At 38.3% G+C, this 17608-nt stretch overlaps 1 protein-coding gene across 7 annotated transcripts in view; it reads right to left on the reverse strand.

The window, feature by feature from the left end:
- The window catches only part of LOC122551273 (serine/threonine-protein phosphatase 6 regulatory ankyrin repeat subunit B-like), a 223967-nt gene that overhangs the window by 47174 nt on the left and 159185 nt on the right, over positions 1 to 17608 (reverse strand). For all 7 annotated transcript variants that reach the window (XM_043692915.1, XM_043692912.1, XM_043692917.1 and 4 more), the window contains 4 exons: positions 13161 to 13248; positions 9835 to 9952; positions 2991 to 3210; positions 2016 to 2103 (listed from right to left, as the gene is read on the reverse strand). In XM_043692915.1, the coding sequence (XP_043548850.1) occupies positions 2016 to 2103; positions 2991 to 3210; positions 9835 to 9952; positions 13161 to 13248 (514 nt within the window). The remainder of the gene's footprint in view (positions 1 to 2015; positions 2104 to 2990; positions 3211 to 9834; positions 9953 to 13160; positions 13249 to 17608) is intronic.

Here is a 17608-nt window from a genome sequence, read left to right on the forward strand (position 1 = left end):
ACAAATGCATCAAATACTTTTCTGTGTGGTACTGGCATGTAACAGATGCAAGATTCAGAATTACAAAAGGTGATTTATATGAGCACTTAAGTTTATTTTTAGAAAGAATAAACTCATCTGGAAAAACTAATTTTTGAATCACCATGAGGGGGCATTCTACAACAAAACACTAACTGTAAAATAAAATTACACATGCCTACACAATGGAAGGAAAAAGGAAACCTGAAGTGTAACAATTTTATTGTGCAAATTTTTAATATTTAGACCACTGAAAAGCAAACGATTTCATGTAGTGTCAATGTTAGGCTAAAACAATTCAGTATTACAGTCACGTAATAATGTACTGAACTCATTTGTATAATTAACCACAAACTGCAAAATTCTGTTGCTGAACAACTTTAATCAGTGTCTTATGCTGCTCTCCGGAATAAAATGTAGCTGACCGACCATATTAACAGTTTTTTTTTCAAATGCCACATATCATGTGAAACAAGAAACATCTAAAGATCAACATCATCCTTAATTATAAAAAGGGACTGGGTAGATCAAAACAAATGTCATGCGGTCGTTTAGTGTATCAGAATGAAGCCAGAGATATAAAGTTAAAATCGTGAGATTTAGGATAGGGAGGAGAACTTTCTTCACACAGAAATGACTGAAGGTCTCTGAAATTAATTTTGAGATTTAGCGATTGAGGGGAAAGTTATTTACCAACAAGGATCAATCCCAATATAGATGGATGGTGCCAGATGTCTCATGTGTTTTGGCACGGATATATTTCCATATGGCTCTAATTCTACATACTTTAAATAGTTAAAATCTCCTCTGCACATGGAAGACAGTTTAAGAATTTCTTTTTGCTCAAATATCGGATGTCATTGCTAGCAGTTTAAAAACAAATGACAGAAACGAATACTTACAGGACAACTGAGTTAATGTCTTCGTGAAATCTAGAATCAGTGTGCGAATTTCAGACAATTTTGTGTTATTGTATTTTGTTCAAATTTACTTTATCACCAAATCTTACAACCAACCGATAACTTGCAAGACTTTGCCGTCAGACTGATCCTCATTCAAAATAAAATTTCAAAAGAATAATCCATTACATGGCTCAATCCAAATATGTTAGAAATACAAATGCATTAGAAATACAAAGTCAAGATGCTTTGAAGTTCTGTAACAGATCCCTTTGAACCTCACAAAGGTAATGAAAAATAGAAAAAAATGCATTCATAAAAGATGTATAGGAGAGAGTGAGAACAGGGAGATTTAATTAACACTTGTCTGGGGGAGGTGTAGATAAGTATGAGGTGTGTTGAATAGTTACTCACGAGTTAGACCATGTGTAAACACTAACTGTGAGAGGGAAAAGATTTAAAAGGGACTTATGTACTCTGGTTCTGGACTCCCCCACCACTGGGGAAGAACCTCGTCTATTTACCCTATCCAGGCCCCTCATGATTTTATAAACCTCTTTAAAGGTCTCCCCTCAGCCTCCGACACTAGGGAAAACAGCCCCAGTCTATTCAGCTTCTCCCTGTAGCTCAAATCCTTCAACGCTGGCAACATCCTTGTAAAGTTCAAGACTGGTTCAGGAATAGACAAAATAATGGACAAACAGGAAATGATCACTGGACCATCTAAATCTGTAACATATAATGATGTTGCCAAGTATTGTTTCAACAGAACTCCAGCGGTGGAATACTGGTTCAAACTAATGACCATTCAACCCGTTCTCTCCCCTTAAGGTCTCTGTACCATTCTCTTCACTAAGGTAGCAAACATATTGTAGAACAATGTGTTCAACAGAATATACGTTAATTGGATCGTACGCTTGTTTAAAGACTTAACAATGGGTCTTGATTATTCAAGCATGAGAATATTACAGGATTTGGTCAGAAATGCATTTTGATGCATTTGCTACTTAACTCTGGAATAGGATTTACTTTCTCCAGAAAACTTTCAAATATTTACATTTGTCTTACTGAGAATAAATTGCCTCACAATTGACTTACATTGCACAGTGCAAAGGAGTAAAAGGAGCACCCCCAAATTTGATAAATTCTTTTTGTTCCAGTAGGACCTCCAAACAGGTTTCATGACCTAATAAAACAAAGATTTCTGAATTATAAAAACTGTATGACAAAATGATTTCCAGAATTAAAGTATAGTATTTACTGAGGATCTTCTCTGCAAAATAATGCAAACTATTTGTAGATAAACCTGTCGCAGGTGCATCCTTCAATATCACATCAGTATCCTCGGAATTTGACATTTTTGCTCAAAAATGTGATCAAGGATCATTAACAAAACCAACTTTAAGTCAATCATTTTTGATACCTGCATGCAATTTGTATTACTTTATTACCTATAAAATAATAGATAAGAGAATAAAAGGTTTGAACCTAATCGTGAAATTCAGCATTTGAACTCCAAGATTAGCTAGCAAACTTGTAAATCACTCCCAGATTATTCAGGGTTCTGAGAAATTCAGTTGTAAATTTTCTTCTTGAAAAGCAATTTAAAAACTTGATTTAATTACTCTCCATTTTTCTACTATGATGTTTTGGCAAACCATTTATTTTCTATTTTTGGACATTCCTTACGCTGCATGAGACTTATGCTGGGACAGGAGGAGCCAAATTGCTCCTTTGACTTGGCTTATGCCTTTTCATTGACAATCACCAAGAATTATTGAAATGCTGAGGATCAGTGTCCCTTCAATGTCTCCATTCTTCCCTCTGGCAAAGTCCTAAACTTCTCTTTCTAGTCCTATACGATGACATGGCCAGAATACAAAAATCATTTTTGGAGAATTAAATGGACATTATCTTATTCCTCCATGGCAAATACTTCACCATTAAACTTAATCAGCTAGTCTACATTTTAGGTGAAATGTGTTGTACATTACAAGAGAGTTTCAAAATTACTGAAGTGTTTTATGAAAAGCTGAAGCTCACATTTATTATTATAAATATTTGGTTATTTACCATTATAACAAGCCCAGTGCAATGGTGTATAGCCATAATTATCTACAAGATTTGTGAGGGAACTTATAGAAAGTGCTGACGGCAATAAATTGCACAATAACGTTGCATGACCACAAGCTGCTGCAAAATGCAACGGGGTCCTTCCTTTGGAATCACGACACAAGATAAATGCATCATGGTCCAATAATGTTTCCACGCATTCTTCGTGACCTGTAACAACCTATATAAAAAAAGAACCAACATTTTAATAGTGTATTTCCACAGAAGGCTAAAACAAAGTAAACACATGTTCCTAGTTTGACTCTGCCAGGCTCACAATAATAAATCCAGTATCTTGCAGCACTAACATAAATACAACTGTGAAGTTTCGAAATCACGTGCAAATATCTAAAGTAACAGTGATATGAAGCCACCAGACATAACTCATTCTATCTTCAGACAATGGTGTTGACTGAAAACAAAGTGTAAGAGCAAAACCCAAATGATTTATTGTGGGGCCATTTTTGGGTCAGGAATCAAATTTTTTGAGTAATAGATCTTCCAGATACTCTTAAAATTGGATGGCATCCTGCTTCAGAGATTTCTGTCCAATGAGGGTAAGCAAGCAAAATGAAGTACGTAAACACAAAAGATCTGTCTTTGAAGGGACACTAGCAGCACTCTCAGTAGCAGCTGTCTTTTTTAAAAATATAACACTAGGATGTAGGCCTTCTGCTTCTGGGGATTTATTGGATTTTAGTCCAAGTTTCTCCATTGCCTCTTCTCTGCTGATGTTTTTTAAAATTTGCTAACTTTTTAGTATCTGAGTTAAATAACTCTCATAGAACATATCAGTGCAGTACAGGTCCTTCAGCCCTCAATGTTGTGTCAACTTGTGGAACCAATCTGAAGCCCATCCAACCTGAACTATTCCATTTTCATCCATATGTTTGTCCAATGACCATTTAAATGCCCTTAAAGTTGGCGAGTCTACTATTGATGCAGGCAGGAGATTCCTCACCCCTACTACTCTAAATAAAGAAACTACCTCTGACATCTGTCCTACATCTATCAATTTAAAGCTATGCCCCCTAGTGTTAGCATTCACCATGTGAGGAAAAAGGGTCTCACTGTTCACCCTATCTAATCCTCCGATTATCTTACGTCTCAATTAAGTCACCTCTCAACCTTCTTCTTTCTAATGATACAGTCTCAAAGTTCCTCAGCCTTTCCTCATGTGACCTTCCCTCCATACCAGGCAACATCCTAGTAAATCTTCTCTGAACAGTTTCCAAAGCTTCCACATCCTTCCTATAATGCGGTACCAGAACTTACTCCGAAAGCAGCAGCACTAGAGTTTGTACGGCTAAACATGATCTCGTGGCTCCAAAACTCAAATCCTCTCCCAATAAAAGCTAACACACCATATGCCTTCTTAACAAGCCTATCAGCCTGGGTGGTAACTTTCAGGGATCTATGTACTTGGACACCAAAATCTTTGTTCATCCACCTACCGAGAATCTTACCATTAGCCCAGCACACTTTATTCCTATTACTCCTTCCAAAGTGAATTACCTCAGACTTTTCCACATTAAACTCCATTTGCCACCTCTCAGCCCAGCTCTACAGCTTATCTATGTCTCTCTGTAACCTGCAACAGCCTTCAGAACCATCCGCACCTCCACTGACCTTCGTGTCATCTGAAAATTTACTAAGCCATCCTTCTATGGCCTCACTATTAAAAAATTACCAACAGCAGTGGCCCCAAATCAGATCTTTCGGCGCACCAATAGTCAACTCCAGGATGAACATTTCCCATCAACCACCATCCTCTGTCTTCTTTCAGCTAGCCAATTTCTTATGCAAACCACTAATTCATCCTTAATCCCATGCCTCCGTATTTTGTGCAATAGCCTACCGTGGGGAACCTTATCAAACGCCTTACTGAAATCCATATACATCACATCAACTGCTTTACCCTCATCCACCTGTTTGGCCACCATCTCAAAGAACTCAATAAGGTTTTGAGGCACAACTTACCCTTCACAAAACCATGTTGACTATTCCTAATCAACTTATTCCTCTCTAGATCATTATAAATCCTGTCTCATGAGCTTTTCCAACAGTCGAAGTAAGGCTCACTTGTCTACAATTACCAGGGTTGTCTCTACTCCCCTTCTTGAACAACATTTGCTACAGTCTTCTGTAGATAATGATGACATAAAGGTCAAAGCAAAGGGCTCTGCAATCTCCTCCCTGACTTCCCAAAGAACCCTAGGATAAATCCTATCCAGACCAGGGGACTTAACTATTTTCACACTTTTCAGATTGCTAACACGTCCTCCTAGTGAACCTCAATCCCGTCTAGTCTAGTAGCCTGTATCTCAGTATTCTCCTTGACAACATTGTCTTTATCCAGTGTGAATACTGATGAAAAATATCTATTTAGCACTTTCCCTATCTCCTCTGACTCCACGCACAACTTCCCACTACTGCCCTTGATTGGCCCCATCTTTCTCTAATCATTCTTTTATTCCTGGTATACTTATAGAAAGCTTTAGGGTATTCCTTGATCCTAGCTGCCAATGACTTTTCATGTCTCCTCCTGGCTCCTCTTAGCTCTCTTTTTGGGTCTTTCTTGGTTAACTTGCAATTCTCAAGCACCCTAACTGAGCCTTCATGTCTCATCCTAACATAAGCCTCCTTCTTCCTCTTGACAAGAGATTCAACTCCTTTAGTAAACCATGGCTCCCTTGCTCGACCACTTCCTCCCTGCCTGATACTTATCAAAGGACACGCAGTAGCTGTTACTTGAATAATCTCCACATTTCAATTGTGCCCAGTCCCTGCAGTTTTCTTCCCCATCCTTTGCATCCTAAATCTTGCCTTATCGCATCGTAATTGCCGAATCATGAGGCCAGTATCCTGTCACACTTTGTTTACACGTGCATGGCACTTTTAAAAAAATTTTTTTTGAGAGTCTTAGGCATCGCTGGCTGGCTAGCATTGATAGCCCATCAGTATTTGCCTTGAGAAGGTGGTGGTGAGCTGCCTTCTTGAATCGCTGCAGTCCACTTGCTGTGGGTTGAGGGAGGGAATTCCAGTGTTTTGACCCAATGACTGTGAAGGGACGGAGGTATATTTCCAAGTCAAGGTGGTGAGTGACTTGGAGGGGAACTTGCAGGTGATGATGTCCCCAAGTACCTGCTGCCCTTGTCCTGGATGGAAGTGGTTGTGGGTTCTGAAGGTGCTGTCTAAGGATCTTTGGTGAATTTCTGCAGTGCATCTTGTAGATAGTACACACTGCTGCTACTGAGCGCTGGTGGTGGAGAGATTGCAGATGTGATGCCAATCTAGCAGGTTTTGTCCTAGGTGGTGTCAACTTTCTTTAATGTTGTTGGAGCTGCACCTATCCAGGCAAGTGTGGAGTATTCCATCACACCCCTGACTTGTGCCTTGTAGATGATGGATAGACTTTGGGTGTCAGGAGGTGAGTTACTTGCCACAGTATCTGTAGTCTCTGACACTTTCTTTAATGTTGTTGGAGCTGCACCTATCCAGGCAAGTGTGGAGTATTCCATCACACCCCTGACTTGTGCCTTGTAGATGATGGATAGACTTTAGGTATCAGGAGGTGAGTTACTTGCCACAGTTTCTGTAGTCTCTGACCTGCTCCTGTAGCCACTCCAGTTGAGATTCTGGTCAATTGTAACCCCAAGGATGTTGACAGTGGGGGTTCAGTAAAGGTGATACTGTTGAATGTCAAGGAGTGGTGGTTAGAGTGCCTGGCTGACCTCATTACAATCACTATACTGGGTATTTTCCATTTTTGGCATGTAACTATTACACCGGTATTTTCTAACTTTTGGAATTCCTAATCCCCACCCATACTGATTTTACTTCCTGACTTTTGAGCTAAAATGCTTTCTCAGGAGTGCCCTTACATCATCCTTCCTTTTCCATTGTGCCTAACTTTGAAATATTGGGTACATTGTAACATTTATTTCCCAAACTTTGCCGTCCTTTAATGGAACCCTTGGTCTCTAAAACTTAAAGTAGATCTAAACAATTTAGTAGATCTAAACAATTTGTCACTATTTGTGCCATTACTTCATCTGATTGTACTACCACCATTAAATATCTCTTTTCCTTCCTGTCCCACTCTTGTGGTCTTTACCCAAATCAATGTACTAATGTCTTGTATTTTCCAAACCATTCCCCAACCTGTTGTGATGATCTGAATCAAGTCACCAAATGTTTGGGAAGGATCTGGCTAGGAAACAATAATCATTTGAGAAAAAAAAGTTAGTAAATGCAGTCATAACAGATCCCATGGATTTCTCAGCAAACTTCACCCTGATATTAATAGCTGTGGGCCATGAAAACTTTACAAGAGACTACAAATACCTTTCTTTTTAAGGCCTATTTATGCAACTCCTTCAAAAGCCACTACATCATGGACTGTTCACATTCTGGTGGTCCACGTTCCTTTCCTGGGACTATGCTTTCCTGAATTCTTGGGCACTTCACTTCACTTACTGTCAGGCACAACTTTAGCTTTTCACAAACAGCTAGCTTCACAATGTGATTACTGCCCCCTGATTTTTTTTAAAATAATCTATTCTTATAATCAACCCATTCACAAATGTAATTACATACCTCAGACTCAAACCTAGGCTCTTGTTCCAGGGTTAAGGACACAACCATTGCATCACTGAAGGCTTTTCCTGAGCACTAATATAGTTCAGCTGCATCAAGCAATTACTGATTGTGAGTTTTCAACCCCGACTTTCTGCAGCACTGAACAACTAGAGACATATCACTGAAAACGTTGATTGAACTGCAGGCACATTATCAAGAATTTAAAGATGCCTAAATAGTTTCAAGATTCACAAAGGGTGACAAGTTGAATAAAACCTGAGTAAAGAGTGAACGAGGATGAATAAATGTAACTTTATTTGCATTTTGTTACTTGAGTCATGTTTACATTGTAATGAATCACAGTTGAAATGACATTTCATTTTCCCAAACATGGAAGGCATATTAGAAGTACATATTGTTATGGATCATGAGAATTGGAAAATTGAACTGTTTGGATGTTACTAGGTTGGTTAATGTGATTTCTTGGGAAAAAAATTGAATGAAAGAGAACAGAGTTATCCTTACTGAAAAAGCAAATAGTTTCAGAAAAGGGAGACAAAGCAAAACTCATTGCAGAGTTCAGAACCAGGGGCACAGGTTTAAGGCGAGATTTAAGATTTAAAAGGGATGTGAGGGGCAACTGTTTCACTGTGTTAATGGAATGAATTGCCAGAGGGAGTGGTGGAGTAGACAAGCAGAAAGTTAGAAGAACACAACAAGCCAGGCAGCATTGGGAGGTGGAGAAGCTGACGTTTCGGATATAACCCTTCAGGAATCATTCCTGAAGGAGAGTTACACCAAATCTTCAACTTCTCCACCTCCTGACGCCGCCTGGCTTCCAGCCTCCTGCTTGTCTACTTTGGATTCCAGCATCTGCAGTTTTTTGGCTCTAACAGAGGGAGCGAGAGCGGCAAGTACAGTTACAACATTTTAAAGACATTTAGATAGGTACATGAATAAGAAAGGTTTATATAATTATGGGCGAACACAGGCTTCCCAAATGACACAGGCATTTGGGAAGCCTGGTCAACATGGATGAGTTATATCAAATGGTCTGTTGCCATGCTGTATGACTCTATGACCCTATGTTCTAAAAGCAGAAAAAGATTTAACTGCTCTCAAACTCTCAATGAATCGCTAGAAAATTTAGTTCAGCTACCATTTCAGCACTTCATGTATTTTTTGCATGGAGTGTCTGTCCTCATCCAACTGCCTATAACCTCTGATGTGCTGAGTAATCCTTGAAATGTTTTGAGTGACCTATCACAAGAGGCCAGAACTATAAATAACCAGAACTAAACAGTAAAATCCCTTGGAAGCAATTCCAGCCTAAAAAGTTGCAATATTCACTGTGTACTGACTTAAAGCACAAATTGCATACAGAAACAATGGAATCTATCACATTTGCATGGTCCTGGTTATACAGTTCACCAAAGTTCATGTCAACAGAATTGATCCTCTTACAGACACGCTGATAGAAATTCCCATGAATTGTTCGCTGGTCTAAAGCTTGCCACTTTCCACCTTTATACTTGGGAATTAACTTCGGTTTCAAGCCTCACTCTTTCCTCATGTGCACTTGCCTGCTCTGATCTTCCAAACACCAGTGCAGAATGTGACACATGTATCATTGGGAAAGAGGCAGGGCAAGTGAGAGTTGGCTTTTGACTGCAGAATTAGTTGCATTCATTGGATGGTCACTTCAGCCACAAAATTTCCAACTTCAGTTTCAACCTGCCCCTAGGAAAACTGGAGGCGGCAAAAAGAAATCAGGATAGCGACCCTATAGCAATTTCTACTATTTTCCCAGCTCCACTTTCCACAATCCCACTTCTACCCAAATCCACACAGAGCATATTAAAATCTTGCTGCAAGGATCAGTTCCACTATGAAATTTGTTCTGAAGTGGAAAACATACTAGAGCCACCCCAACAGAAACGTTCACAATTCAGAAGTTAAACTATTTTACATCTAATAACAATCAATCATCGAAGAATCAAATAATATGTTTCCAGTGACATTGAAAATACGCACATTTAAAACCAGTGAAAACAATTTTAATGCAAAAAAATTATGAGGAAGTATGATGAGAATTTTAATTTCCTTTAGCTCTTCAGATTTGGAGTAGATTTACGTTTGAAAAATCTGCAAGCGAATATGCATTTTTGAAATACAGTTAAGTTTAATTAACATCCTGTATTTAAGTTTTGAATGCATGCCTCACCCCACGATGCAAGGCTGTACAGCCTCGTTTATCTGCTGCATCTATATTTGCACCTTTTTCAAGTAATAGAATGACAGCATCGATGTGTCCATTAGCAACAGCAAGCATCATTGGTGTCCTAGTGAAGATTATTATTAAACAAGTTAACATGCAATTGCGTAACATTGAAGTTACAGCAGTATGTCAAAAGAGTTAATATATAGAAACTGAAATAGTAACCAAAATTTGACAAATGTGATAATCGACGAGCTATAATAATAATTAGTGGCACCAAGGCAGCTGGTAATACATGAAGTGTATGGAGCTTGATGAAATGTGCATCTGTTGCAAATAAAAACAGAAATTACAAGGTATGCTGGTCATGATATTAGAATCCTCCTTAAGATGAAAGATATGGTGCCAAAAAAACTAGAGGTTTGTGTTATGGACCAGGCCAGATCCCCTCAAAACATTTCAATAAGGTAGCCCAGACCCTAACTTCCTAGTTGTTTTAAAGTGGATATTCCAGGAGTGATTCAGCTGGTCAAACCTCTCCCTCCACTCGGTTTTAAGCAAAACAATTTATTTACTAACTACTCAATGAAACACGAATAAAAGAGAATTCGGAATAACCTAACCTATCTGAAAACCCAACTGACTCGAGTGCAACTTCCTACAACATCCCCATAAACACACAAGAGAGATGTCAGAGAATCAGCATGGAACCTCTTTTCACTGTTTCTTTGGGCCCCGCAGCTAAAAACTAAACCAACCTAGAAAAATCCCTGAAGTGGGGGAACTGGCCACATCCCTTTCATTGTACAAATGTTTTTAAAAGAAACCTAAAAGCCTTTTTCCCTGATTATGACTAACCGATACAGCCTGAGGCAACAATCGAAGTGGCCCAATCAAATTGAAACCTCTGCCTTTTACAACCCCCTTTGAAACAAAAAGACAACATAACCTTGTTAAAGGAGGAGCATTGTCACAATTGCAAATGCTACATCCTTGCTCCAAACAAAAAAGGATAAACCTGGCAATTACAAGTCAAGTTAGCCTCAGTGATAGGTGGTTAAAAATCACACAACACCAGGATACAGTCCAGCAGGTTTAATTGGAAGCACACTAGCTTTCGGAGTGACACTCCTTCATCAGGTAATAACATATGCAGTTCTACATGACGCACAAACGACTTCCGTGAAATCAACTGAATTTTGATTACATTATGAATTGCAAAGCTTCACACAGCAGATCGTCATACGGACACATCCAAATTCAATATCTGAGATTTTACAAATTCACACTGTTTAGCAAAGCTTGGAAGATTCACCCATCTGCTTTATCTACAGCTCTATCAAAAGCACTGTAAAGACATAGCTAGTTCTGCCATAATGAGTTTCATTAACACGAATTCATTGTAACACAATTGATGAATGGGGGACACCCTGTTTCTAAAGCGCAAACTTTTTAAAAAGTGTGTTAGCTGTAATGTGATTACATTAGAAACAGGGCTTAGTGTTGGCAAAGCACAAATTTTCTATAAGGCAGGGTTGAATAAGGATGCAACCATTGTGTTACAGAAGAACTACCCATTAGATTAATTACCTCCTTGCCATTTGCTAGATGGCTACAGACATTTGCTTGCATGCCATTGATGTTTAGAAAAGGAATCTGAAAAAAAATTAGCAATCATTTGGACATTTATTAATTGACAAAATAGAGCCAGATTTGTTAGGGACAAATCACGTTTAGCTCACTTGATTTGAGCTTAATGAAATTAATGAAGGTGAATAAAAGCAGTACTGTTGATGCTGCCAATATGCATTTTGCAAAAATGTTTGACAGATTGAACCCTTGGGGATAAAGGATCAATGAGGGATAGAAAGGAAGTTGTAATGAATGCTCTTTTCAGATTTGAGGAAAGAGGAGTAGAATTACCCAAGATGAGGTACTATGACCAATGCTACTTCTGATATACGTTACTGATTTGAAGCTGGAGATACAGGGCTACACTTCAAAATTTGTAGATCACACTAAACTTGTTTGAGTAGTCGACGTGAGGAAAATAGTAATTGGTTTCAAGAGGATATAGGCTGGTGAAATGCTTGGACAAATATGAAATTTAACACAGAAAAGTTTGAAGTGACTGATTTTGTTAGGAAGAATGGAGAGACACAATACTTACAAAAAATGGTACAATTTCTAAGAGGGTGGAAGAGAAGAGACACCTTAGGTTTTTGTACATGAATCCTTTAAGACAGTTGGACAGATTAATCAAGTCGGTAATAAAGCATATTGGATCCCAAAATTTACAAACAATGCCAAAAGTTATGCTGATTATTAGTTCAGTTCCACCAAAGTTTATGTCTGATTCTGGGTACCATACTTTAGGAATAAATGCAAAAGCTTTGGGATGGTTCCGGCGACATTTTCTGGAATGATTCTAAGAATAAAGGTTTACAGTTACATGAAATAAATACACAGACCTTGGAAAAACTCAGCAACCTTAACAATGACTGTGTTATTGACCCAAAACATTAACTATTATTGTCTCCGTTGAGGTTTCCTGAGCTGAGTTTTCCAAGCATTTTTTTTTTTTTTAAGATTTCTCGTATTTACAGTATTTTGTTTTCCTATTACGGTCCCATGATAGCTGGGGATTGATCTCTCCTGGGCCGTGGGGAATTTGAAGAACAGCCAGATGAAAACCTATCAAGGATTGGGACTGAGCTTGATATTCATATGGGATTTTGGTGGGACACCATGTTGTGTGGTCATTACACTTAACATCTGATGAGCACAGCAAGAGTGGAACAATCTGGGAATGAGTGCCATGCTGCCTGAATGATTGGAAGCTCCTTGTCCAGATTAAAGTTCATTGGACTAGAAAAAATTATCTCCATGGATCAATTAAGCCCTGAGACCTGGCATCATATTTGGGAACAATAGCAAGTTCCACTATTTGGGGCTGTCATACCCAAATGAGAGTGCTGATCAGGTGTTTCCATTCATCACAGCAGTGGCCTCTCAATTCTCTTTTAGTTGAAGCTAAATCTCTTGAAAATACAAAGGCGCCCCATGACTTCTGGCCTAAAACAAAGGTCTCAAAAAAAATGCTGTACTAAAGGAGAAAATAATTGCAGGGATCCAGGGAAAGAGCAGGAAAGTGGGATGAATTGGATTACTCTTCAAAGGACCTAGCACAGGTTCAATGGGCAAATGGAAGTTCTGAAGGAGGACAGGAGAAATCCCAGTTATGTTAAACATTATTGAAAAATTTCTTCAAGAACTAAATGGCTTCAAAGTGTTACCACAAAGTCATTTCAAATAAAATTATGTCTACTTACTGTCCATTGCCATCTGTCACATCGACTGCATCCAAGCCACCTGCAGCTTCTATTAACATGCGCAGGCATGTCGTATGACCATTGGAAACTATACAACAAACAAAAGTGACAAATATCACCCTTTGCTATGCCAATCTGTTCACACCAAATGGAAACAGCATGAATGCATCAGAGTTTGAGAAAACAATGGCTAAAAGGTAATATGCTACTGCACTATTCATAAGAGTCATGTTTTACAAGACTCTTTCCACAGACATCAGTCTCCTCCCTCCATTTACTAAATAGTCTAATCACTTAGCCATGGAATTTGATATCCAAGTCATAACAACCTATTCACCATTTTATTCTTGCTTAACCTTAAATGCAAGCATCAACATGGATGGTAACAATGGAGCATATCGCAACGTTTTTGTAAGAAATAAAATTTAAATCCAAGTAAACATTGAATGTTTTATTGATTTTATACACACCCTAAATATTTGCGAAACTACCATTTAAGTTTATGCAAATTGACTGATATTTGGGTCATTTGAAGCTGCCAAACTAGTGCGAATTCTGGTCTCTAACTGTTGATTATGAAGGGATGAAAAAAAATAGATGTAAATGAATCAACAATGGTATACTGCATACACTAAATAATTGATATGTAACATTTAGTGATCAACTCAAAATGTTATTCAACGTTATTCAAAATCATAGGAGGCTCAATACATGCACAATGTCCTGATCTAAAAATCATGAAAGAGGTCCCTACTGGACAATTCATATTTACGACTCAGTTGTTCAAGGTACTTTCTAAATGATACAACATGAAATACAGTGGATGTGCAAAGAGACTTGGGGGATCAGGTGCACAGATCTTTCAAACCAGTTACATACAAATTAGTAACTAACTTGAGATTGAATCATTTTCATAGGAAGAGGAGTAGCCCATTCTGCCCTATAAGCTTGTTCTGCCATTCAATGAGATGATGGCTGATCCGTGGCCTAACTCCAAGTACTTGTCTTTGACTGACATTCCTCAATACTTTTGCTTAATAAAAATTTATCTCAGATTTAAAACTAACACCCAATGTAGCATTAATTGCTGTTTGTAGAAGAAAGTTCCAAATCTTTACCACCCTTTAGGTGTAGAAGTGCTCATTAATATCTCTTAACAATCTGGCCCTAACTTTTAGCCTATGCTCCCAAGTTTTAGAATTTCTGACCACAGGAAAGTTATTTTTTAAAAAATGTACCCTGCCTTTATCTGTTAATATTTTAAAAACTTGGATCATATCATCCTTTAACCTTCTAAATTCCAGAGAAAACAGGCTTAGATTGTGTAAACACTTCTCATAAATTAACCCCGTAAGTCCCAGTTTCACTCTTATTTACCTATATTATACTCCCTCCAAGTTCAATACATCCTTCCTAAGGTGTGGTGCCCAGATCTGCTCACAGTACTCCAAGCAGGGTATGACCAGGCTTTTGTAATATTTGCAGGATAACTTCTACATCCTTGTACTTCAGTTCTCTTGATATCAAGTCCATCATTGCATTAGTTTTCTGATTATTTTCTGCATCTGCTTGTGACATTTGAAAGATCTGTGCACCTGATGCCCCAAGTCTCTGCACATCCACTGTATTTCATGTTGTATCATTTAGAAAGCACCTTGATCAACTGAGTCATAAATATGAATTGCCCAGTAGGGACCTCTTTCATTATTTTCAGATCAGTAAAAAAGAACACACTGTTAGTTGATCCTTATTAGGTTTGATGCAGAGAGGACAGTACTTCAGACTACAAGTACTCTCTATTAGCACCTTTTACCATTACTGGGAGGTGGCACCTCAAAAGATATTGAATGGCTCTGTGGGATCTGGGCGCAAGAATTGGAGTGGAGATCTCTTCAAAGGTATAGGAGGACGACATTTGGGAGAATGAGAGAAAGATCTCTATTTGTAATAGAACACAGGCTATGCACTGAAGGTTCTTCACAGGGTCTACTGAGCCCCAGAACACACTGTGAAATTTAAAAAGGGAACATCTCCAATGTGCCCCAAGTTCAAAGTAGGTATTGGCACTCTTATCCATTGTTTGTGTTCATGCCACAAGCTCTGCAGTACTGGGTGCTATAGCAAGTGTACTGGAGAGGGTCCTGGGGACCAAAGTCAAAGTAGATCCGGTATCTCTCCTCTTAGGCCTGCCAAATCTGCATTTTTTACATGAGCATGAGAAGAAGCTGTTTAATATTCTTACTTATTGCATGAGGAAGAACATTCTGATGAGGTGGATTTCAGAAAATCTTTTGGGCCTATCGGGATGGCATAGATTAGTCAAGGAACATATCCCCCTTGACTTCCTGACAACTATGGTGCACCAGAAAATGAAACTTTTTTTGTAATATGTGGCACCCTTTCTGAACCATGTAGAAACAGACTTGTCAGCTATATTAACTAGGACCTTTAATTAGCCACGAGACCTGATCTGATGGGCCAGGTGCCCCGAGAGGAAGATTCCCGAATAAATACGGGTATGCTAACTGATACCCTCGATGATGGGGGGCTCTGGTAGGGTTGCGCTGAGTGGTGCAATTTAATTTATTTTAATTATTTATTGAATTGCAGTATGGGTAGTTTTTTAAATGTGTTTTGTAGTGTAGTGGTTAATTGTTATACTCTCAGATTGTTTTTTTAGTAATTTTATAATTTTGTAAAGAATAAAAATCTTGATCAATTAAAACAAAAGTACCCTGATCTATACTTTAGCGACCGAAAATGGACCTCACACTCGCTTACATCAAATGCTATCTGCAGCAGTTTTGCCCACACACAGCATAAAATTACAAAGGAACATTGATAGACTATCAACACTACCTGGAGAAAGTGAGGAATGCAGATGCTGGAGATCAGAGCTGAAAATGTGTTGCTGGAAAAGCGCAGCAGGTCAGGCTGCATCCAAGGAACAGGAGAATCGACGTTTCGGGTATAAGCCCTTCTTCCTGAAGAAGGGCTTATACTCGAAACGTCGATTCTCCTGTTCCTTGGATGCTGCCTGACCTGCTGCGCTTTTCCAGCAACACATTTTCAGCTATCAACACTACCTGCAAACTTTGTGTCTTCAGAAAATTTAGTTATGACTTTCTATGCCATTATCCAAGTTGTTAATAAACAATATAAACAAGGCCCTAATACAGATCCTTGTGGGATCACTGATCATATCCTGCCAAGACAATATTTGACCTAATGTAATTTTCAATATTTACGTCCTTGAATAGTGCCAAGATAAAACTTTTCTACCCTGAAATACGAAAACAGTAAGATCTAGGTGTTTATTGCCAGCTTACCCCTCTCAAATCCACAAAGTCTCATGATTGGCTCCAAGACCAATTCCTAGCATAACATTTGCACAACAGTAAACTGCCAGAATTAATCCAGAACAGCTAAGAAATTTAAACCATCTCAAAATCATCTAATAACCAATGTTCATAAATATCAATTCTTCCCATTGGCAATATTTCTCACAAACTCTCAAGAGATTTGAATTTGAAAACAATTAGTGCATGGAGCTTCAGATTTTATCACAAGGTCATGTAAGAAGCACGGTTGTGTCAAAGGTTTTGCAACTTAAGAAACACTGATTGCATCTGTAATACTAGATTAAGAGAAAAAAGCCATGTGATTGCTAATTGAGGAAGAGGAGCAGAAAGAGAAATTGGACAAATCACTTCGTGACTTGTGTCTTAAAACCAGCCATTGAATGCCATGGGCAAGAATCTCACAGAAACATGCATTCCCCTCAACAATATGATCCAGAGATAATATTCAGATAGTGCACAGCATTAATGAAAATTAACATACAGAACCGCAGATGCTAGAAATCTAAAACAAAAAGAGTGCTGGAGAAACACACCTGTTGACAGATGCTGCCAGGCCTGCTGTGTTTCTCCATTGCTCTTCTATTCATAAAAATAACAGTAGAGACAATGAATGAGTCTATTAGCTTCTCAAATCTGAGATCTCTGCTACCTTGCAACCATATGAACAGAAAAAATACAAAATACAATTTTAAGTAGACAAAGTTAAAAATCAACAGGTTATAGTCCAGCAGGTTTATTTGGAAGCTTTATTCTCCTTCATCAGGTGATTGTGGAGAATAAGATTGTAAGACACAGAATTTATAGCAAAAGTTTATAGTGTGATGTAACTGAAATTATATATTGAAAAAAACCTGGATTGTTTGTCAAGTCTCTCATCTTTTAGAATGACATGTTGGTTTAAGTTCTTTCATATGTAAATCGCAAAACATTTTTTAAAAAGTTACATTCTTAAGTGCACTTTAACAATTAGTGTCATGTTGGCCCAGATAAGGTTCTGAAGGTGTTTACTCCCTGTGAGGCTGTCTGTGCCACAATGGTCAGACTTATTCTAATTTAAAAAACAGATTTACAGAATCTTACATGATT

Source organism: Chiloscyllium plagiosum, chromosome 7, assembly GCF_004010195.1.
Source record: "Chiloscyllium plagiosum isolate BGI_BamShark_2017 chromosome 7, ASM401019v2, whole genome shotgun sequence".
Taxonomy (NCBI): Eukaryota; Metazoa; Chordata; class Chondrichthyes; order Orectolobiformes; family Hemiscylliidae; genus Chiloscyllium; species Chiloscyllium plagiosum.